This window comes from Aquarana catesbeiana, linkage group LG11, assembly GCF_042186555.1.
Source record: "Aquarana catesbeiana isolate 2022-GZ linkage group LG11, ASM4218655v1, whole genome shotgun sequence".
Classification (NCBI taxonomy): Eukaryota; Metazoa; Chordata; class Amphibia; order Anura; family Ranidae; genus Aquarana; species Aquarana catesbeiana.
In genome coordinates, this window is record NC_133334.1 from 178,399,745 (window position 1) to 178,424,834 (window position 25,090).

At 44.5% G+C, this 25,090-nt stretch overlaps 1 protein-coding gene across 6 annotated transcripts in view; it reads left to right on the plus strand.

Moving 5' to 3' along the window:
- RASGRP2 (RAS guanyl releasing protein 2) overlaps window positions 1–25,090 on the plus strand; it is a 1,629,940-nt gene that overhangs the window by 1,241,422 nt on the left and 363,428 nt on the right. For all 6 annotated transcript variants that reach the window (XM_073605066.1, XM_073605065.1, XM_073605067.1 and 3 more), the window contains one exon: window positions 19,055–19,091. In XM_073605066.1, coding sequence (XP_073461167.1) covers window positions 19,055–19,091 — 37 coding nt within the window. The remainder of the gene's footprint in view (window positions 1–19,054; window positions 19,092–25,090) is intronic.

Here is a 25,090-nt window from a genome sequence, read left to right on the forward strand (position 1 = left end):
CAGACTGTAGTTTCAGATACGTATTAGTGTCGGCTAACAGTCTGCTGGCCTCTTTGATGTAGTCGGTGCGATTTTGTATCACCAGGCTACCACCCTTGTCTGCCTGCCTAATGGTGATTTTAGTATTGGACATTAGCTCTTTCAAGGCTATATTCTCACATCTGCTTAGATTCCGATGTTTCCGCCTACTGGAATCATCACATAATGATAGGAAATCTTTGTATACCGCTTGATAGTAGGTTTCAATATAAGGGCCCTTTGAATTAGTTGGAAAAAAAGTTGATTTGGGCCGGAAGGGAGTATGTATTACTGGTGGTTCTAGACAAGCAGAGGGTACAAACCCCTCTATATGCCCTTCGACCCATAATTCTTCTAGGGCCTGTAGTGCCGCTTCATCAAGTTCTGTAGAAGATGTGCACCCTGGTGCCGGCTCCTATGTAGACGTGGCCTCTTTCATATCTTTTTTATGTAAAGCTAATGGGTTAGGGGCATAGTGACGTTTTAGGGTTAATAACCGTACAAAGCGATGTAAATCTTTAAAAAGACCAAACTTATTTGGGCCTATAGTTGGAGAAAAACCTAGGCCTTTCCGAAGTAGCATTTCTTCGGACGGAGTGAGAGTATGTGAGGATAGGTTATATATTTTTATAGTACTATTATTTCTGTTGGTTCCGACCTCTCTTTTTTATTTAATCTTCCTAGTGGTTCCTCCTCTCCGTCCTCTTCTAGTTTTCTTTTCTCTTTGGACACTCCCTTTGGAGGAGAGAATTAAAAATTTGGAGGGTTGGAACCCTTAGGAGATAAAGTACAACAGTTGGTATCCTGGAGATGGGATTCATCTCTAGTGTCTTGGGATTTAGGTCTAGCTCCCAGCAGAATATAGTTTTCTAGGTCTCGAGATAAGGGGCTAAAACTATTGTGAGTAGGTATATTATATGCCAGTTTTAGTTGAGTAGTGGGTGGTGAAACAGTAGTCACCTCATGCCTAACAGCAGAAGGAATGAGCGGTACCATCAAGGAGGAGGATGACACTAGGGGGGAGGGGTTCAGGTCTAAGATGGTGGTAGTTGGTACAGTCCCACCTCTAGTATCAGATATTGGTATATTTGAACTAATCGGTTTGGAAGCTTCCCTAGTTTGTAAATGAGGAGTAGACTTGGGAGTAGCTTTCTTGGAATTATTGGAGTTGTGTTTATTCGATTTTGTTTTTTTAGACTTAGATGTGTTTATAGGTTTTGAACGGGTTGAATGTGTTACAATCTCATTGGCCCTTTGTTTATGGCGTTGCCACTCGAATACTTGGCTATTTCCATAATCAAAAAGGTCTCGTTCTAGCTTTTTGGTTTTCTTAAAAACCAAAGCGTCTTCATCCTTCTTGACATTTCTCTCAAGAACTTGAAGCCACTTCGGAAACAAACACGAAGCACTGAATTCTTGAACAGTGTCCTCTTTGTCCTTTACCTGTTGTGTTGCTAGTTCTAATTTCCTTTCTCTTTGTGAAATAAGAATTTTGATCCATTTGATTGTACAAAACTCTAACGATCGCCATTCCTTGTGGAGGTCTTCGTCCAAGAAGCTGCATTGCTTCTTGATACGGAGTCCTCTAGGGGTGATACCCAATTCTATATATTTCTTGAGAAAAGCTAAATCCCACCATTGGGTCTGTTCATACTGTTTAGCATCTTGTAACCGTAGGAAGGCTTTCCTCATACGAATTTCATAAGCTTCCGTATGTGGTCGTTGGGAGGAGGCACCCGTGGGTGCTTCGTCCAATTTAGATCGAACAGTATTATTATTGTTCATATTTTCAAAAATGGCCTGTAGCCGATGTGTTCTCTCGGTCCCCATAATGGGGAAAAAAAAAAAAACGGGAATAGAGTTGGGATCTGTGTATTGTGGGATAAAACTCTTTCTAGTGGGACTTAACCCTCAATGTAACTCAGGGTGACTATACAGAGGCTGCCGGTGCACCAGAGAAAAACAGAAAAAACCACAGAAAAATAACCCAGCGCCAGTGGTAGGCCACCCAGAGAGTTTAAAACAAAACATGTAAAATAGATATGTTAACTATGCCATCCATTAAGAAAATGTTAATGTATACATAGCATAATACATACACAAAAATGAAAAAGGAAACCAAAAACTACAATAAAAATAATAATAATAACCCGTGCTGCCAGACAAACTGTAACTGGTGGAAACAGATCATAACAGGAAAAAACATATAAATAGTCCAGCACTCAGGATATTGTTAAGAAGCAAACTGCGACAAGCATAAAAGCTTTTGGTTGTTTTAATAAACAGGTAATGAGCCAGTAATAAACAATGGTCTAAAATAAAAATAACTGCTAAAGAGACCAGGTTCAGAAGCTCTGTTGTAAAAAAGAACGCATTGTAGTAAAAAAAAACACAATAAACAATGTCAAAAACCACAGTCTCTTGGTAGTATTAGTGTTCAATAAAACATCAATAAGGGAGACAGGAGCATTGAACAGCAGGAGGCTAACACAGGAGATCCATCCAATGAAGACATACAGAGACCACTAGGTGAATTATGTGTTCCTTGGACCTATACTCTGTTCATTCTTATATTTTTATATTTTTATATATATATGTTTTTAGAATGGCATGTTTACCCATTGGTGAAGTGTTTGGGACTGCGGGGGGTTAACATTGGAGATCTCTGTTTCCTCCCTGTTTCTCCTCCGCCCCCCCTCCCTTCTCTCCCCCTCCCCAATGGGTTAAACCTTGTGTTTTTTTTTTTTCCCCGCCCATTATGTCCCCTCCCTTAATCCCCATTTATCTATTTAAACCCTGCGAGTTGCCTATACCCTTGACTATGATAAAGCGCTCATGCGCGAAACGTGTCGTCAAGGCAACTCCCCCCCCATATGGCAGATGCCTCAGCTTGAGCCCTTCACTGCGAGCTTTCATCCATTCATTTTTTCATCCACCTTTCCTGTGAAGCCGCCCCTTCAACCAGCAAGTGTTTCCTTCAACTTTACCATCCCCACCCCCCCATCCGGGTTTGGCATCTTCTGACCAGTTTCTTCTGAATTTTGATTTTTACATTTTTTTTTTTTTTTTTTTTTAATCATTTTATTCATTATTCATTTCATCATCCATTTCAATATCCATTTCTCCACATGACTGTTGGCTACTTTCTCAGGCTGGTCAGGCAGATGTGAGCTCCATCAGCCTGCTGCCACAATTTCCCCTTCAGATGGCCTCCCAGTGTCAGTTCCGACCTCAGCGCAGTGTCACTATGTCTCACTGATGAGACTTCACCCCTGTGGAGACATCTTTCGGCTGACCAGCGGTTCGTTTCATTTCCTCTGACGCTCCAGCCGCTCCCCCGTGCTGACGTCATCCCTCACAGTAACGCAGCTCCGGCCAGGCTGCTCTCCGCACAGCGGAGCTTCACATCTCTACACAGCGGCCATCTCATCATCCATCCTAGCCAGTGAATCCATCTACATGGCGCTAACTTCCCATCGTATGAGGCAGCTTTGAGCTCTTCTACCTGGCTGTGAGTACTCTTGGCTTACCCCCATCACCTTGCCCATTGTCACCTGCTTTGAGCCAAAGTGTTTGCTTTCATTAATTCACCTAGTGGTCTCTGTATGTCTTCATTGGATGGATCTCCTGTGTTAGCCTCCTGCTGTTCAATGCTCCTGTCTCCCTTATTGATGTTTTATTGAACACTAATACTATCAAGAGACTGTGGTTTTTAACATTTTTTATTGTGTGTTTTTTTACTACAATGCGTTCTTTTTTACAACAGAGCTTCTGAACCTGGTCTCTTTAGCAGTTATTGTTATTTTAGACCATTGTTTATTACTGGCTCATTACTGGTTTATTAAAACAACCAAAAACTTTTATGCTTGTCACAGTTTGCTTCTTAACAATATCCTGAGCGCTGGACTATTTATATGTTTTTAACTATCAGTGCTCATCAATGCCACCTATTAGTGCCCTTCAATGTTGCCTATCAGTGCTGCCTATTTGTGCCCATCAATTCTGCCTACAAGTGTTGCCTATCAGTGCTCATCAATGTTGCCTATTAGTGCCCATCAAATCAGCACCACCTATCAGTGCTCATCAATGCCGCCTAACAGCGTCCATCAGTAGCATCTATCAGTGCTCATCAGTGCTGCCTATCAGTGCTCATCAATGCCACCTATCAATATCTATCAGTACTCAATGCCCATCAGTGCTGCCTGTCAGTGCTCATCAATGCAGCCTATCAGTGCCACCTATCAGTGCTAACCAATGCTGCCTATGAGTTCTGCCTATCAGTGCTCATCAATGCCCATCAGTGCCACCTATCAGTGCTCATTAGTGCAGCCTATCAGTGCAGCCTAATTGTGCTCATCAATGCAGCGCCCATTAGTGCATCCAATCAGTGCTCATCAGTGCCTATCAGTGCCTATTAGTGCCTATCAGTGCCCATTTGTGCCTCCTATCAGTGCCCATTTGTGCCTCCTATCAGTGCCCATTTGTGCCTCCTATCAGTGCTCATCAGTGCAGCCTATCAGTGCCCATTAGTGCCTCCTATCAGTGCCCATTAGTGCTTCCTATCAGTGCCCATTCGTGCCTCCTATCAGTGACCATTCGTGCCTCCTATCAGTGACCATCAGTGCCTCCTATCAGTGACCATCAGTGCCTCCTATCAGTGCCCATTAGTGCCTCCTATAGGTGCCCACCAATGCCTCCTATCAGTGCCCATCAGTGCCTCCTATCAGTGCCCATTTGCGCCTCCTATCAGTGCCCATTTGCGCCTCCTATCAGTGCCCATTCGTGCCTCCTATCAGTGACCATCAGTGCCTCCTATCAGTGCCCATTAGTGCCTCCTATAGTTGCCCATCAATGCCTCCTATCAGTGCCCATTAGTGCCTCATATCAGTGCCCATCAGTGCCTCCTATCAGTGCCCATTCATGCCTCATATCAGTGCCCATTCATGCCTCCTATTAGTGCCCATTAGTGCCTCCTATCAGTGCCCATCAATGCCTCCTAATGGCAGCTCATGGGAGGAAAATGTGCCCCTCCAGGCTGGACCAATCCACTCTGGAAAAAAGACCCTGAGCCCAGCATGCTCACAGAATATATACAGTCTCCCAGCATGCAATCAGAGCCTGCCTCTCTGGGATAGGCCAAGGCTGTATCAATAGTCATGCTGTAATCTGCATAGCTCCACACCTATCATCCAGAAACTCGTCAAGTTCTCTAGATGCAGAGGGGACCTATTAGCCCAGACTGGCAGCAGCTGAGCACACAGAACACGCAATCAATTTTTATCAAAAACACAATCTAATATTAACTATCTAATTCCTTGCACCTATCTAAGAGGGTGCTACATAAATGATATCTAGTCTGGGATTAACAATACCATTTTAGTCTTTGTAGATGTCACCAAGCTATCCAGTGGAATACCCCAAGCTATGCGGTGGAATACCAGCCTTACAGGCAGGGCTGGCCCTACCATGGGACCCGATGGTACCATCGGTCCCTGGCGACACTTTCAGGGGGGAGGCAAATTTCCGTCCACCAGCCAGCCCGTTCCGATGCTCTGCTGCTTATCCCACGGGGCTGAGGTGGAGGTGGCGCGTGGAGAAACCTGGCGCCGAAGTGACAGGAGCATGTGGGCAGAACAGGGGATTAGTCAGCGGGCGGGTCGGCGGCTGAGTTAGCGGGCGGGCCAGTCGACAGGTGCCAATCAGTGGGACGGCGGGTAGGGAGCAGAGAGATGACATAATCTCTCACCACCCGTCCTGCATCACTGCAGTTCCGCCCTTACTGTGCAGCTGCGGGCAGCAGAGAGATTACATCATCTCTCTGCTGCCTGCCTTCACTCTGAGACACCGCAAGTAAAAATCCACAACGTGTGGCAGGTGACAATCTGCAATGTGTGGCAGGTGACGTCGTGGCAAGTGACAATCTGCAATGTGTGGCAGGTGACGTTGTGGCAAGTGACAATCTGCAATGTGTGGCAGGTGACATCGTGGCAAGTGACAATCCACAATGTGTGGCAGGTGACATCATGGCAAGTGACAATCCGCAATGTGTAGCAGGTGATGTCGTGGCAAGTGCCAATCCACAATGTGTGGCAGGTGACGTCGTGGCAAGTGAAGTTGTGGCAAGTGACGTTGTGGCAAGTGACAATCTGCAATGTGTGGCAGGTGATGTTGTGGCAAGTGACAATCTGCAATGTGTGGCAGGTGACATCGTGGCAAGTGACAATCTGCAATGTGTGGCAGGTGACGTGGCAAGTGACAATCCGCAATGTGTGGCAGGTGCTGTCATGGCAAGTGACATCGTGGCAAGTGACAATCCACAATGTGTGGCAGGTGACATTGTGGCAAGTGACAATCTGCAATGTGTAGCAGGTGACGTTGTGGCAAGTGACAATCTGCAATGTGTGGCAGGTGATGTTGTGGCAAGTGACAATCCGCATCTGGTGGCAGGGGACGTTGGCAAGTGACACGCTCAGGGCTTCCACTGATTCTGCATTATGGTGCGTTGAACTATTTTATTTTTTTATATAAATAAATAATAGAAATAATGCACTTAAATCATTCTTTTTTGCGATACGGCACTGCGTTGATTTAACTGACAATTGCGCAGGCGTGCAATGTTGTACCCATACAAAATTTATGTCATTTTTTTCCCACAAATAGAGCTTTCTTTTGGTGGTATTTGATCACTTCTGCGTTTTTTATTTTTTGCGCTATAAACAAAATAATGCGACAATTTAAAAAAAAAAAAAATTGTTTTACTTTTTGCTATAATAAATATCCCCCCCAAAAAATTAATTAGTTTAGGCCAATATGTATTCTTCTACATATGTTTGGTAAAAAAAAAATTGCAATTAGCGCACATTGATTAGTTTGCGCAAAAGTTATAGCGTCTACAAAATAGGGGATAGATTTATGGCTTTTTATTTATTTTTTTTTTACTAGTAATGGCGGCGAACTGCGATTTTGAGCGAGACTGTGACATTGCGGTGTACAGATCGGACACTTTTGACACATTTTTGGGACCACTGACATTTATACAGCGATCTGTGCTATAAAAATGCACTGATTACTGTGTAAATGTCACTGGCAGGGAAGGGGTTAAATGTGTTCCCTGGGAGGTTTCTAATTGGGGGGGTGGTACTGACTGGAGGAGGAGAGAGATCTCTGTTCGTAATCACTAGGAACAGCAGATCTGTCTCTCTTCCCCTGTTTACATTGACAGATCCCCTTTATGGCTCTCTGTGGAGCGATCACGGGTGGTCGGCTGACATCGCAGCTGCTGGCCATGCACAGCCTCCTACATACATGTATAGAGCCATGACAGGTCCTCTTCATAGCAAAATGTATATGGTGGGGGGTGCTAAGTCTATACTTACTGTTAGCTATAATGTAAAGATGTGGGACCCAACAGCAATTTTTAAATACACATCTATGTGCTATACAACAAAGCTATATGTATATAATATTAAGTGCAAATAGAACATATTAGAAAAGGATAGCATCCATGCCGTTTGAGCATGTATTGAAAAATGATGTCTTAAATGTCTGCAATAAAGAGAAAAACAAAATAGAAAAAGTCCACATGCAATTTCAAAAGGTTGAAAAAATAAACCAAATAGGTGACTCTTCCGCTGTGTAGATGAACAACCTTCACCAGCAGTGTTATACACTCAAAGTGCTCTGTGTATGGATGTCCGCTTACCAGAAGTTGTTGACCTTTTTAATTAAAAAAAAGATCAAATGGGCTTTTAGCAAGGAATGACTTGCTGTAATGATATGGATAAGCCGTGCTGTGTAGCCTTTTCCTCTCCCCCGGTAGTGCATCAGGAAATATGCATAAGGATTAGGGATGAGCCGAACACCCCGGTTTGCACCAGAACATGCGAACAGGCAAAAAATTAGTTCAAACATGCGAACACCGTTAAAGTCTATGGGACACGAACATGAATAATCAAAAGTGCTAATTTTAAAGGCTTATATGCAAGTTATTGTCATAAAAAGTGTTTGGGGACCTGGGTTCTGCCCCAGGGGACATGGATCAATGCAAAAAAAGTTTTAAAAACGGCAGTTTTTTCGGGAGCTGTGATTTTAATAATGCTTAAAGTGAAACAATAAAAGTGTAATATTCCTTTAAATTTCGTACCTGGGGGGTGTCTATACCATGCCTGTAAAGGGGCGCATGTTTCCCGTGTTTAGAACAGTCTGATAGCAAAATGACATTTCAAAGGAAAAAAAGTCATTTAAAACTACTTGCGGCTATTAATGAATTGCCGGTCCGACAATACACATAAAAGTTCATTGATAAAAACGGCATAGGAATTCCCCACAGGTGAACCCCGAACCAAAATTTAAAAAAAAATGACGTGGGGGTCCCCCTAAATCCCCCCTAAGGGCCTGGTATGGTTATTAAGGAGAACCCCGGCCAATTTTTTTTTTTTTAAATGGCGTGGGGTCCCCCTCAAAATCTATACCAGACCCTTTAGGTCTGGTATGGATTTTAAGGGGAACCCCGTGCCAAAATTAAAAAAAAAATGGCGTGGGGTCCCCCCAAAAATCCATACCAGACCCTTATCCGAGCACGCAACCTGGCAGGCCGCAGGAAAAGAGGGAGGGCGAGAGAGCGCCCCCCCTCCTGAACCGTACCAGGCCACATGCCCTCAACATTGGGAGGGTGCTTTGGGGTAGCCCCCCAAAACACCTTGTCACAAGGGCCTCATCCCCACAACCCTTGCCTGGTGGTTGTGATGGTCTGCGGGCGGGGGGCTTATTGGAATCTGGAAGCCCCCTTTAACAAGGGGACCCCCAGATCCCGGCCCTCCCCCCTGTGTGAAATGGTAAGGGGGTACTTACCCCTACCATTTCACAAAAAAAGTGTCAAAAATGTTAAAAATGACAAGAGACAGTTTTTGACAATTCCTTTATTTAAATGCTTCTTCTATCTTCCTTCGGTTTCTTCCTCCATCTTCTTCTTCTTCTGGTTCTTCTGGTTCTTCCTCCGGTGTTCTCGTCCGGCATCTTCCCTCGCTGCGTCTTCTTCCCTTCGTCTTCTGGGCCACTCCGCATCCAGCATGATGGGAGGCTCCCGCTGTGTGACACTTCTCCTCTTCTGACGGTTCTTAAATAACGGAGGGCGGGGCCACCCAGTGACCCCGCCCCCCTCTGACGCAGGGGACTTCATTGTGGCATTCCCTGTGATGTCAGAGGGGGCGGGGTCACACGTTACGTAAGAGGTGACCCCGCCCCCTCTGACATCACGGGGAATGCCACAGGGAAGTCCCCGTGCGAAGAAGAAGAAGATGGAGGAAGAATCCGAAGGAAGATAGAAGAAAGAAGATAGAAGAAGCATTTAAATAAAGGAATTGTCAAAAACTGTCGCTTGTCATTTTTAACATTTTTGACACTTTTTTGTGAAATGGTAGGGGTAAGTACCCCCTTACCATTTCATACGGGGGAGGGCCGGGATCTGGGGGTCCCCTTGTTAAAGGGGGCTTCCAGATTCCAATAAGCCCCCCGCCCGCAGACCCCCACAACCACCGGCAAGGGTTGTGGGGATGAGGCCCTTATCCCCATCAACATGGGGACAAGGTGTTTTGAGGGCTACCCCAAAGCACCCTCCCAATGTTGAGGGCATGTGGCCTGGTACAGTTCAGTTAGGGGGGGTGCTCTCTCGTCCCCCCTCTTTTCCTGTGGCCTGCCAGGTTGCATGCTCGGATAAGGGTCTGGTATGGATTTTTGGGGCAGCCCACGCCATTTTTTTTTTTTAATTTTGGCCGAGGATCCCCTTAATATCCATACCAGACCCTAAGGGTCTGGTATGGAATTTAGGGGGACCCCCCACGTCATTTTTTTTTTTTTTTATTACATTTTGGTTCGGGGTTCCCCTGTGGGGGAATTCCCATGCCATTTTTATCAATGAACTTTTATGCGTATTGTTGGATCGGCAATTCATTATTAGCCGCAAGTACTTTTAAATGACTTTTTTTCCTTTGAAATGTCATTTTGCTGTCAGACTGTTCCAAACACGGGAAACATGCGCCCCTTTACAGGCATACTATAGACACTCCCCAGGTACGAAATTTAAAGGAATAATACACTTTTATTGTTTCACTTTAAGCATTATTAAAATCACTGTTCCTGAAAAAAACGGACGTTTTTAAAACTTTTTTTTGCATTGATCCATGTCCCCTGGGGCAGGACCCAGGTCCCCAAACACTTTTTATGACAATACCATGCATATAAGCCTTTAAAATGAGCACTTTTGATTTCTCCCATAGACTTTTAAAGGGTGTTCCGCGGCTTTCGAATTTGCCGCGAACACCCCTAATTGTTCACTGTTTGGAGAACTGGCGAACAGCCAATGTTCGAGTCGAACATGAGTTCGACTTGAACTCGAAGCTCATCCCTAAAAAGGATACAAGAAGGCTTCAATAATGTAATCCCATTTATTGATAAAAGCAATTAAAAACAAAAAGCCAAATGGCTGCTTACATATCGGGGTGCCCTCGCCCGGCACTGAGGCTGTACGGGCGTAAGGGGCTAGGAGCTCCACTCTGCGCATGGTGACTGGCGTGCGTTCCACCATCAGCCGCCGACAGCCACAGGAACCGGAATTGGAAATCGAGAGATTATGTAACCAAGCACGCCTCGACGTACGCTTCGTTTCCCATTTTAGGTCCTCTTTATACCCCTATATACATGTATAGAGCCATGACAGGTCCTTTTTATACTCCTATAAACATGTATAGAGCCATGACAGGTCCTCTTTATTCTCATATATACATGTATAGAGCCATGACAGGTCCTCTTTATACTCCTATATACATGTATAATGCCATGACAGGTCCTCTTTATACTCCTATACATGTATAGAGCCATGACAGGTTCTCTTTCTACCCCTATATACATGTATAGAGCCATGACGGGTCTTCTTTATACTTATATATACAGGTATAGTGCCATGACCGGTCCTCTTTATACTCCTTTATACATGTATAGAGCCATGACAGGTCCTCTTTATACTCCTATACATGTAAACAACCATGACAGGTCCTCTTTATATTCCTACATACATGTATTGAGCCATGACACGTCCTTTCACACATGTATAGAGCCCTGACAGGTCCTTCTATACTCCTATATTCATGTATTGAGCCATGACCGGTCCTCTTTATACTCCTATATGCATGTATAGAGCCATGACAGGTCCTCTTTATTCTCCTATATACATATATAGAGCCATGACAGGTCCTTTTTATTCTCCTATATACAAGTATAGAACCATGACAGGTCCTCTTTATACTCCTATATACATGTTTAGAGCCATGACAGGTCCTTTTTATACTCCTTTACATGTATAGAGCCATGACAGGTCCTCTTTATACATATATACACGTATAGTGCATTGACCGGTCTCCTTTATACTCCTTTATACATGTATAGAGCCATGACAGGTTCTCTTTCTACCCCTGTATACATGTATAGAGCCATGACAGGTCCTCTTTATACTTATATATACACGTATAGTGCCATGACAGGCAGGGCCGTCTTTAATATTGATGGGACCCTGGGCAACAATTTTCTTGGCCCCCCCCCCATGCAATTTCACTCTCCACCTGCTCTGAGACATGCAATAAATAGCAGCTAGACTTTAAATCAGTTTACTGTATCAGATCAGGCAGCGATTGCGATTGGTTGCCAAAGGTTACAGCATATCATTACTGCTTACTGACTGGTTGCTAGAGGCTACAGCACACATTACGGCTCACTGATTGGTTGCTAGAGGTTACAGCACATCATCTCCTCACTGCAGGGGGGCATTATATACATATGAATGCCACCTTTATTTACATATCAATGCTGCTGGCAGAAGCTATTTACTTAGTAATGTCGCCGCTATTTACATATGAATATTGGTTATTTACATGTAAACACAGGGTCTGCAGGTGAGTCATCTGTACACAACAATAGGGCAGAGCTGGGCAGCATTAGTACCAGCACTTCACACCGAGATATCGGGACACAGCACAGGACTAAAACTTCAAGGGACAAGGGAATTTAAACTGGGATAGTTGGCAAGTATGAGGCAGCTACTTTGGGCCCCACAACAATGACAGGAGCCCAGGGCAGCTGCCCCTTTTGCCCTGCCTTAAAGACGGCCCTGATGACAGGTCCTCTTTATACTCCTATATACATGTATAGAGCCATGACAGATCCTCTTTAGTTATCATGATATAAAATAATGGATGTGGGGGCCTTTTGGTGGGCGTGATTTTTTTTTTTTTTTGAGGGGGGGGGGCAGCATTTTTATTCTTGGTACCAGGCAGCACAATGTCTTGGACCGGCCCTGCTTACACGATGTCTCCAACTTACAAGCCGGCCTCAATGCACTGTTTAGTCAGGCGACCATGCGGCAAATGAGGCTTAATGTTGATAAATTTAAAGTTATGCACTTAGGGGCTAAAAATATGTATGCATCATACATACTCTGGGGAGTACAACTGGGGGAATCAATAGTGGAGAAGGATCTGGGTGTTCTGGTAGATCATAAGTCTAATTCTAAAGCTAGCAAAATACTTTTTTTTTAATAATACTGTTTATCGAGTTTTACAAATATATGAAAGCTACAGTACAAATTATATCAAAAACAGAAATAATTAGACGAGAAGGTGAGTGAATTTTCTACAATGGTAGATATATCAATTGTACGTATTTTACTTTAAAGAACAAGTGTGTGCCATATAGTATCCCAGAGGCGTAACTAGAACCTTCAGGGCCCCGGTGCAAGAAACTATGATGGGCCCCCTGCCCCCCCCCCCCCCCCCCCCCTTTCACCTGAGCCCCGGGCTTCCAATTTTGGGAGAATGTCCATGGACATCCTCCCAGAACCCTGCCTCCCGCGTGCCCCCTTGGACGTGCATCCAGCGCAATCACAGCGGCCCCTTACCATGCGATCAGCTGATCACATGTAAACAGACTTGCCGGTTATCTGCAGCCCTTTCCTCCCACACTGTGTCTGCGTGAGGAAAGGACTGCAGTTAATCATCAAGAATGTGCCCCAATCATCTGTGCCACCTATCAGTGCTCATCAATGCCACCTATTGGTGCCCATCAATGTTGCCTATCAGTGCTCATCAATGCTGCCTATCAGTGCTGCCTATCGGTGCCCATCAATTCTGCCTACAAGTGTTACCTATCAGTGCTCATCAATGCCGCCTAACAGCGTCCATCAGTGGCATCTATCAGTGCTCATCAATGCTGCCTATCAGTGCTCATCAATGATGCCTATCAGTGCTTATCAATGATGCCTATCAGTTCTGCCTATCGGTGCCCATCAATTCCACCTAACAGCGTACATCAGTGCCACCTATCAGTGCTCTTCAATGCTGCCCATCAGTTGCATTTATCAGTGCTCATCAATGCTGCCTATCAGTGCTCATTAATGTTGCCTATCAGCGCCCATCAGTGCCACATATCAGTGCTCATCAATGCCACCTATCAGTATCTATCAGTGCTCAATGCCCATCAGTGCTGCCTGTCAGTGCCCATCAATAAAGCCTATCAGTGCCACCTATCAGTGCTCACCAATGCTGCCTATGAGTTCTACCTATCAGTGCTCATCAGTGCCACCTATCAGTGCCTGTCAATGCCACCTATCAGTGCTCATTAGTGCAGCCTATCAGTGCACATTAGTGCCTTCTATCAGTGTAGCCTATTTGTGCTCATCAATGCAGCAGCCATTAGTGCCTCCAATCAATGCTCATCAGTTCAGCCTATCAGTACCCATTAGTGCCTCCTATCAGAGCCCATTAGTGCCTATCAGTGCCCATTAGTGCCTCCTATCAGTGCCCATCAATACCTCCTATCAGTGCTCATCAGTGCAGCCTATCAGTGCCCATTAGTGCCTCCTATCGGTGCCCATCAGTGCCTCCTATCAGTGCCTATTCGTGCCTCCTATCAGTGACCATCAGTGCCTCCTATCAGTGCCCATAAATGCCTCCTATCAGTACTCATTAGTGCCTCCTATCAGTGCCCATCAATGCCTCCTATCAGTGCTCACCAGTGCAGCCTATCAGTGCCCATTAGTGCCTCCTATCAATGCCTTACAGTGCCTCCTATCAGTGCCCATTAGTGTCCCCTATCAGTGCCCATCAGTGCCTCCTATCAGTACCCATCAATGCCCCCTAGCATTGCCCATTAGTGCCTCCTATCAGTGCCCATCAATGCCTCCTATCAGTACCCATTATGCCTCCTATCAGTACCTATCAATGCCTTCTATCAATGCCCATAAGTGCCTCCTATCAGTGCCCATCAATGCCTCCAATTAGTGCCCATCAATGTCTCCTATCAGTGCCCATTAGTATCTCCTATCAGTGCCCATCAATGCCTCCTATCAGTGCCCATTTGTGCCTCCTATCAGTGCCCATCAATGCCTCCTATCAGTGCCCATCAGTGCCTCCTATCAGTGCCCATTAGTATCTACTATTAGTGCCCATTAGTGCCTCATATCAGTGCCCATCAATGCCTCCTATCAGTTCAGCCTATCAGTACCCATTAGTGCCTCCTATCAGTGCCCATTAGTGCCTCCTATCAGTGCCCATCAATACCTCCTATCAGTGCTCATCAGTGCAGCCTATCAGTGCCCATTAGTGCCTCCTATCAGTGCCCATCAGTGCCTCCTATCAGTGCCTATTCGTGCCTCCTATCAGTGACCATCAGTGCCTCCTATCAGTGCCCATAAATGCCTCCTATCAGTGCCCATCAATGCCTCCTATCAGTGCTCACCAGTGCAGCCTATCAGTGCCCATTAGTGCCTCCTATCAATGCCTTACAGTGCCTCCTATCAGTGCCCATTAGTGTCCCCTATCAGTGCCCATCAGTGCCTCCTATCAGTGCCCATCAATGCCCCCTAGCATTGCCCATTAGTGCCTCCTATCAGTGCCCATCAATGCCTCCTATCAGTGCCTCCTATCAGTGCCATTAGTGCCTCATATCAGTGCCAATCAATGCCTCCTATCAATGCCCATTAGTGCCTCCTATCAGTGTCCATTAATGCCCCCTATCAGTGCCTCCTATCAATGCCCATTAGTGTCTCTTATTAGTGCCTCCTATCAGTGCCCATTAGTGCCTCCTATCAGTGCCCATCAATGCCTCCTATCAGTGCCCATCAATGCCTCCTATCAGTGCCCATTAGTGCCTCCTATTAGTGCTCATTAGTGCCTCCTATCAGTGCCCATCAATGCCTCCTATTAGTGCCCATTAGTGCCTCCTATCAGTGCCCATCAATGACTCCTATCGGTGCCCATTAGTACCCATTAGTTCCTCCTATCAGTGCCCATTAGTTCCTCCTATCAGTGCCCATCAGTACCTCCTATCAGTACCCATCAATGCCTCATATCAGTGCCCTTCAATGCCTCCTATCAGTGCCCATCAATGCCTCCTATCAGTGCAGCCTGGCAGTACTCATCAGTGCCGTCTGCCTTCTCAGCACGGCACTGAGTGGAGAGCATGTCTCTCATGGAACAACACAGAACCGGCATTGACAGTTCTATCACCCCCGTCTTCTTGCACGGGATGACAGAGGACACAGCCAATCTTCTCCCCCTCCCCTCTCCTGTGTGTGCTCCGCAGGCAGTCAAGTGCGAAGCTAACAAGCTCACACTTCCCGTGGAGCACACACTCGAGAGGGGGGAGAAGATGGAGCAGATTGGCTGTGTCCTCTGTTATCCTGTGCGAGAGACATGCTCTCCACTCGGGGGCCTTGCGACTAGCAACCCTGCTACCCCCCCCCCCCCCCCCCCCCGACAGTGGCAGAATGCCAGGGCCCCGTCACAAAGTGCGACTGATGTGACCCTCGTAATTCAGCCACTGTAATATCCCATCAGGGCGGCAGAGAGGCATGGATGGACTTGAGATCTCCCAGTGGTCACAACCGGCCCAATGGGAGGCCTTGATTAAAGGAGAACTGCAGTCTGCTCACATAAATTGTAATAAAAACATTGTTGCTATTGTGAAGCTTCCCTCCAACCACCTTGGATATTATTTTTTATATACTGTGATTCTGTACTTGTAAAATATGCTGCAGAAATCTCCCTCCACTAAATCTGGCTGCAGCCACTTTAGCTGTGGGCAGCTGAAGCTGCTGCCTGTTCACTTCCTGGATTTACACAGACACACAGAGGCAAACCTCCAGCTCTGCAGCCCTGCAGCTTTCATTGGCCTTCTTGTGACTCACCCCTCCTCCCTTCCTGGCAAACTCTCATGAGAGTGAGAGAGAGAGCGCTGTGCCTAGGCTAATGACTAAACAAGAAAAAGGAAGTGGGCTGTATAAGGTATTTACTGGCAGAAAAAAAATGTTTTACTATCCAAAGTTAAAACAAGGGCAGAAGATTTGATAGATGGAAAGTTAAAAAAATGACTGAAGATCTTCTTTAAGCTGCATGCTTCAGACAAGTGTGGGTAGTGACCGTAAACAAGGGGTAGAAAAAAAGGGGGGAGTGAATAAAGGGGAGTGAAGGTGGAATGAGGGGGAGAGACCAAGATCTTGCATAATATCCAACAGTCTAACTATGATAGCCATAAGGTTTGAGAGTACTTTCCTGGTAAGTGGGCTGGTCAACCAAAGGTATGGCGTCCACACCAACTCCTACCAAGCCTTGCATTTGTATGTTTCCCCTGTTACATGCTTGGAGCAGATAAGGATTGTTCGCTGCTCCATTAACTGATCTTCGTTACTTTTTTCCTAAAACAATAAACTATTGAAACTAAAAGAGGTATGGAGTGCAGAAAGAGAGAGACATTATTTTGCCCCTGTACACATCATTATTAAGACCGTCATCTAGACTATGCAGTTCTTTTTTCGGCACCAGTTCACAAAAAGGATATAGGGAAAGTGCAGAAGAAGCTCGACTTTAAGGAAAGATTAGCTAAACTGAATTTATTCTCTCTCGAGAAGAGGAGATTAAGGGCAGATATGATTAACATGTATAAATACATAAGTAGTTCATATAGTGAACTCGGTGTAGAGTTATTCATTTTAAGGTCATGACAGGACAAGGGGGCACTTTTTATATCTGGAGATTTACCTCCAAATACGGAAGGACTTCTTCATAGTAAGAGCTGTAAAAATGTGGAATAAACTCCCTCAAGAGCTGATTCTGGCCAGCTCAGTAGATTGTTTTAAAGGCCTGGATTCTTACATGCATAAAATAAAACTGGATACTAATATTTATAGGCAAAGTTGATCCTGGGAACATCTGATTGCCTCTTGGGGGATCAGGAAGGCATTTTTCCCCCCGCTGGAGCAAATTGGATTATGCTTTATTGTTTTTTTTGTTTTTTTTTGGCTTCCTCTGGATCAACTGATATAGATATAGGGTATTTAAGGATATAGGATTGTGTATATTGAGGTTTTCGATTTGTGTGTGTTTTGGTTATTTTTTTTTCTCTGTGGGTTGAACTGGATAAACTTGTGTCTTTTTTCAACCAGACTTACTATGTAACTATATAACCTGGTGGGTAGGTTGAGCGGCTGAAGTTGACCAAGCGTCACTACAGGTGAACAGCAGGAACAAAATGAAGATATGTGTTTCACATGGCTCTGTAGTAGAAGGAGTCTAGCAGGGATTTGTCATTGGGGGGGGGGGGGGGGGGGGGTGTGCACTAGATAGCTGCATGAAAAGGTGAAGTAACCACCAGCAGCTTTAGTGTGTAGAATCTTGTTTGAAGAAGGAAAACTGCTGGAAAATGTAACAGGTTAAACAGTAACTCCACTCTTGTTGAGAAAAAAAAAAACAATCCCCTCTGGGTGATCAATGTACATTGCAAGTATTTTTACCAAACTTTGTAGCAGAGTTCTAACTGCTTCTGTTCTTAAGATGGGAGTGTTTGGGTTCAATCTAATCAACTGATGCACTTGCAGGATTCTAATTCCTTTAGAAATAATTAACCCTTAGGGAATATTTCACCAAAGCTATAATTACTATTTTAAAGCATGCCTGGAATTTTACTTGTATCTTAGGCTCCATTCACACTAGCGCGTTTTTTGATGCATTTTGCATTTTGCAGAAATGCACGGGAATTTTTTAACATGGGTTCCTATGGAACATGTTCACATCAATGCCTTTTTGTTTCTCTGCATTTTTGGAAAGAGTCAGGGACTTTTTTCATGCAAAATGCAGCGTTTTGCATGTAATAGAATTCAATGGACAAGCATCAAAAACGCAAGTGCACCGTTTTTGCAGCGTTTCTGATGCGTTTTTGGTGCGTTTTTGATGCGTTTTTGGCTTTTTTTTTTTTATTTTTTATTTTTTTTAAGACTGTAAAAAAAACTGTAAAAAAAAAACGCAAAACGCAAATCGCGGCAAAAACGCAGCAAAAACGCTGCTCAAAAACGTGGCAAGCATGAAAAAAACCCTCCAAAAACGCTCAAAAGCAACATGCATAGGTGTGAATCGAGCCTTAGTGCAGACTTCTGTGAAATTTGGTGAGCCAATTACACTAGCAGGAAATTACATTTCTTGAGAAGATCTGTACACCAACTGTGTACACAAGGCCCTCAGGTTACCACGTTGCATTGCATTTTAAAAGAAATCACAGTGACTGCAGATTGAAAATGAAAGGTCATTTTAATAACATTACATTTCAATATGGCTTGTGTAGCAGTTGTATATGCTATGTTTTTAATATGTTATTTTATTCACAAAGGTGAAATTACCCTTTAAGTCTAGGATCAGCAGAGCTGAAGAAAAGATATCCATCTTCATAGGACACTGGCAAAAAACTGAAGCATGGTGGTCATGGGAGCGATAAAACCCAGAGTTGAAGTACAGTTTTTTGTTTGCCAGTGTCCAGTACTACTGTAGGTGGTAGTATAACCCAAAGATTTAAGGATTCCTGTGTTGCTATTACATGCATTATTTAGAGTCATTTTAATATTCAAGAATTCATGGTTCATAACAACCTACAATTAAAGTTTCATTGATAGAAGCTGAAATTATATAATACTATGACACTCTTTAATAGATTGTGTTTTTTTCAGATACTTGGAATTTATAAGAAGGGTTTAAAGTGTCGAGGTATGAAATCATGTCCTTTATTTAATCAGTCTGCTTAAAATTTCTGCCTACATTTTAGATTATTTTTTTACATCTGCCTGCAAATGTATATATTTTCTTGACAAAAAAAGGTTGTTTTCTGCTTTCATTCATTGGGTTTTATTTTTTTAGACTCGAACACTGAAAGAATAAAAAATGCTACGTGTTTTCCATAGCAACTTATAAGAATGTTTTTTCTTTTACGTGAATGTTATTTTTGTGAATCTATGAAAGCCCTACAATTCTTCCTATAATGTTTTCTCAAACTTTTATGTTCAGATACTTCTTCCTCATTTTTTGTGTGTTTTTTGTTTTTGGTATTGCGCAATAGTAATTATCACATTATTTACATTTTGAATGTATATGCACTAAGTTATCACTGATAGAACACTGGCATTAATGAAAAAAGGTTTTTTTCACAGCATCTTTGTGGATTTTTTTTGTGCGATTTGTTGTGCTTTTTTTTGTGCGTTTTGTTGTGCGTTTTTTGGCTTTGGTATTGCACAATAGTGATTATTATAGTGGGTCTAATCTTTATTACCTAGCACATGCTAACTTTAGGATGCAGTTTAATTAGCTCCTACTTTATATTTTTTGTTTAAAAGTAGCTGTTATATCTTTCTGTTGTGAGGTCATTAATAACATGTGTCCTTACCTACCACACAACTTCTTTTAAGTCCTTATACTGGTTCTTTAATTTGATAATCATTTTCAGATGTACTGTATGTTAAGACCAAGAGGTGGGACAAAAAGGAGAAGGGACAGGAGGTGAAGCTGCCCTGGATACGGTGTTTTCATATGGGGGAGCAATGCATGGCGAGCATCACGTGTGAACTATAGTGTTAGATAAGTGATCTCTGCCTGCCAGCACACATAAAATCCTAGCCTCAATGGGGAAAGCGAAATAGTGGTGCAGGCGTATGTGATTAGGTAAGTAACCCACCTTCTAGAGGTTCACTTTCATCACCACTAACCCCCAATGCAGTTTAAAAAAACACTGCCATTAACCACAAATTTGAGGGAGGATGTTAAATAACACTGCCACCAATGGGGGTTTGAAATAGCACTGCAACTGAGCACTGGTGCAGAAGGAAGTGGGGGGAGGGGTTAACAAAACCACCACTGACCACCATGTGAGGTTAATAGTATTGACACCAATGTTGGGGGTTATTACTGTGGTCACTGACACCAATGTGGGGTTTATTATGGTGGTCTCTGATGACCAATGCTGGGGTTTATTATTGGTCCCACTGACACAAATACTGAAGGTTATTGTTACAGCTGCTGACAATAATGATGGGGGTTAGTAATACATCCTCTGAGACCAATTCTCTGGGTTATCGTTGTTGAAATTGACACCAATAATGTGGCTTATTTCACTCCTGCTTTCTCTTCCGTGTGCATTGTGGTCCACGGCAAAAAAATCTGCAAGACCAACATTATGTACATGAAGTTGAAGTGCATTACAGCCCATTCACTGTGCAGTGATTGCATAACTGGATGCAATTAACCTCGTTGCAAACTCACCACAATTGTGCAACATTTTTAACGTGTCAGTGGCTGCACCTGAGGCCCTGTATAATTTTCAAGTTGACCACCACTGCTCCAGATGTTCAGTAGTTCTGTGCTCTATTGAACCCACCTTGTTTTGCTGACTTCTCCATCCTTCTCTATTCCATCCACATGCTTCCCTTCACTTGGCTGCTCCCTAAACCTGGCAGTGCACATCACTCCTTTAAGGCAGCCTGGCCCCGTTCCTGCTGCAGACGTGCCTTGAGAGAGCTCTGAGCCCTTGTTTTGACTATCACCTGTTACCTTGCAGATTACCCTCCACATCCTGACCTAAATGCAGGAGACTTCGGTTGGGACCGGAATGGCCAAGGGGAAGGGTGTTACGGCTTCCCGCAAGGCCCATAAATCCCCAAAAACTACTCCCAAGGCACAGCCTCCTCCTACTAAGGCAGTCAACATGGCGTTCTAGACTGAGGACACAGATCCGGAGTGAAGGGAGCAGACTAACTTTGACACCCTGATGCAGGCCATCACCACTTGCCAGACTACCCTCATGGGTACAATTGAGACTATGCAGCTTGACATCAGCCGATTCGGAGAGATATGGACTGCTTCCGAACCAGACTGACTGAGGCAGAGCGATGCGTGGGGGATGCAGAGGACACGCTGCAGGAGCATGGTGCCTCACTCCGCACGCTGCAGACCATGATGAAGACCCTGGAGGCACGTGCACAGGACACCGAAAACCGGAATTGCAGGAACAACCTCTGCATCATGGGGCTACCGGAGGGAGTGGAAGGTGCCAATCCCACAGCGTTCACGGAACACCTGCTGAGGGCCCTCCTCCCACGGGCCCAATTTTCTGATTTCTTTGTCGTGGAGAGGGCACACAGAATGCCTTCTACTTGGGGGGGCCCCAGGAGCTCCTCCACGCACCTTTATCCTTAAGCTCCTAAATTTCAGGGACCGCGACCTGATCCTGAGGAAGCAATGAAGATTGACGTATTGCACCATGAGGGATCAAAGCTCATGATCTTCCCCAACTATTCGGTCAACACGCAAAAGCTGCGGAGATCCTTCGACCATGTGAAGCTCAACCTCCCCAATATGAAGATCAAATACAGCATGTTATTTGCCGCTCGACTAAGGGTGCAGGATGGAGTGACGGTATGTTTCTTTACCCCCCTGAAGACGCGTCCCACTGGCTGGAGGCACTGATGAGAAGATGACCCTGATGGTAAAATTGCCCCCTCTTGCTATGATCCTACCTTTCCCATTCCCATAGTCTCCCGTCAGCTCCCTTATCTATCCGGCTTTGAACACCGACGGGCCTGAACCCCACACGGGAACTTTTACTGTGAGTATGCAGCAGTACTGATTGAGGGCCTACATGCAGCACTGTGTCAGAGCAATTTCCCCGCTCCTGAATTTGTTGATGGCAGATGGGGACGCAGTTTAACGTTAGCAACAAGTGTAAGTGCTATGCCCCCGGAGTACTCCGGGTGAACCATATTTCTGCAGGGATCGTTCACCCTGTTTTTCCTACAACTGGACTCGGAGTAAAAACTGAGACGCTCTGGTGTTCCGCTGTTCACGTGCCTCATGGGCAGTTGCCATGAATCTTTCTGGGAGGAAGGCATCCCGAAGTTTGGGGGGGTGATGCCGAGTGGGGGGTTTGGGGACACTACCGGAGTAGGTGTTCATACTCCATGTTGATTTACTGTTCCTTTTGTTCTTTTTTTTTTCTGTCTGATTTTAGGGCGTGTAGTGCTGATTTACCTCTACTAGAGAGAGTGGGTAATTCTTATAACCATGCTTGCATGAGAATAACTATTGCAATGTCTGCTGAAATGCTGAGGTCGGTATACATGTTATTGAAGCTGATCCGGTGCTCCCAGGTTTCCCCTAAAATAAGCTGATGTCTTAAGATGATGACCCTTAATGTCTTGTCTTGGAATGTTCGTGGCTTGAACTCCAAGCTCAAAAGATCCCTTGTATTTAACTACCTTAAAAAAATACAGCCTCCACATATGTATATTGCAGGAGATGCATCTAACAGGGAGCAGGATACTGGCTCTTACAAAGCCCTAGGTGGGCTCCTATTACCACTCTACATTCCATTCTCCTCCTACTTTAGAGGAGTAAGTATCCTGGTCCATAAATCTCTTCCATTTACTCTTCTGGATCTACATTTAGATCCAGAGGGGAGATATGTTGCTCTCCATGCAATGGATGATAGGCTTGAGATGATCATTGTGGAGATCAACATTCCCCTTCCTGCCACCATCAATATCCTCCATAAACTAACCCCAGTATTGGCCCACTATCCAACGCCGCTGTTTTACTAATGGGGATTTTTAATATGCCCCCAAATCCTAGCTTAGATAAGTTTAACCCTGATTTAGCCCCTGACTCCCCACTGTCCCACTGGGCAGATGACTATGGTCTCAGTGATGTGAGTCAGTGGCGATAACCTAGAGAAAAGCAAAATACTTGTCACTCTGCCACCTATGCTTCCTTCTCTAGGATATACTTGCTCTATGCCAGTGGCCCCCTGCTCTCCGGCACCCAGGAGGTTAAAATGTTGCCCCTTGGTATCTCAGATCACGCTCCCCTGCTGCTGATGGACTCGCCGGCTGGCGCCGGCCTATGGCGACTCTCGGGTTTCTGGGTAGCAGATGAGCGTGTTGCCCCTGAGATTGTTGGAGAGATGGGCATCTACTGGACACACAACAGGGGGACGGCTCCCCCGTTGATGTTGTCAGATGCCTGTAAGGCCTACACACGTGGGCAATATCGCATGATTATCAATAAGGTTAGGAAAAACACCAGGCTTGCATTGGAGGAAGCAGAAAGACAGGCTCAGGCCCTGGATCCAGTTATGTGATTAATAAAGATGCAGGGAGTTATGCAGCTGTGCAATCACTGTACAAAGAAATCTTGGTACTAAGAGCTACCTCGACTGGGAAGCTTATGTTGTCACAGTTGCAGAGGATATTCGAGCAAGGGGAAAGATCAGGCAGGCTATTGGTGTGGCTGGCCAGGGAACACTCCACCACAGCTCACATTGCTAACCTTAGAGATGACCAGGGAGACCTACAGTTTGATCCACTACTGATCAACACTAGATTTGTACAATATTACAAACAACTTTACATATCCAGAGCAGACTTTACACCAGCTACCCTGCAGTAATTTCTAGCCCAAATAGAGTTCCCACTCGGAAGAGGAGCACACTAGATTAAATGACCCAATAACCATCAAAGAGGTACAGACAGCAGTTGCTTCACTCCAACCTGCAAAGACCCCAGGCCCCGATGGATTACCGGCAGAATTTTATAAGGCTAATAGTGAACTCATCATCCCCCATGAATTACTTTTGACTATGCTGGAGGAGGAATGCCTCTCACCATCTATGTCAGAAGCGGTGATAGTGGTGATCCCTAAGCCCAACAAAGACCCAGAGCTCTGTGCTTCCTACATATCCCATGCAAACGCTACAGGGTCTCAGGGTGTCGTGGCCTCTCTGGATGCTGAGAAGGCTTTCGACTCGGTTGAGTGGGAGTTTTTCTGGCGGGTTCTTGAGAAGTTTAACTTCGGTCCTAAATTTATTTCCTATATACAACTAATGTACAAAAATCCCTCAGCTAGAATCAGAACAAATGGTATTCTTTCAGCTACCTTTTATCTAGACAGAGGTACAAGGCAGGGGTGCCCGCTGTCCACCAGGACTATTTGAAAGAATATGGTACAGCGCTGCGCTAAAAGCAAACTAAGGAAGCAGCCAACACACCCGTAGACTCAGGGACAAAAATAACAACAAAAAATTCAAAGTGTGGCGCTATTTGTTAACCACCTCAATACAGGGCACTTACACCCCCTTCCTGCCCAAGCCATTTTTCAGTTTTCAGCGCTGTCGCACTTTGAATGACAATTGCGCGGTCATGTTACACTGCACCTTAATTATATTTTTATCATTTTTTTCCCCACAAATAGAGCTTTCTTTTGGTGGTATTTGATCACCTCTGCGTTTTTTATTTATTGCGCTATAAACAAAAGAAGAGGGACAATTTTGAAAAAACACAATATTTTTTACTTTTTGCTATAATAAATATCCAATTTTTTTTTTTTTTAAACAAATTTTTTCCTCAGTTTAGGCCGATACATATTCTTCTACATATTTTTGGTAAAAAAAAATTGCGATAAGCGTATATTGATTGGTTTGCGCAAAAGTTATAGCGTCTACAAAATAGGGGATAGATTTATAGCATTTTTATTATTTATTTATTTTTTACTAGTAATGGCGGCGATCTGCAATTTTTATTGTGACTACGATATTGCGGCGGACACATCGGACACTTTTGACACATTTTTGGGACCATTCACATTTATACAGCGATCAATGCTATAAAATTGCATTGAATTCTGTGTAAATGTGACTGGCAGGGAAGGGGTTAACACTAGGGGGC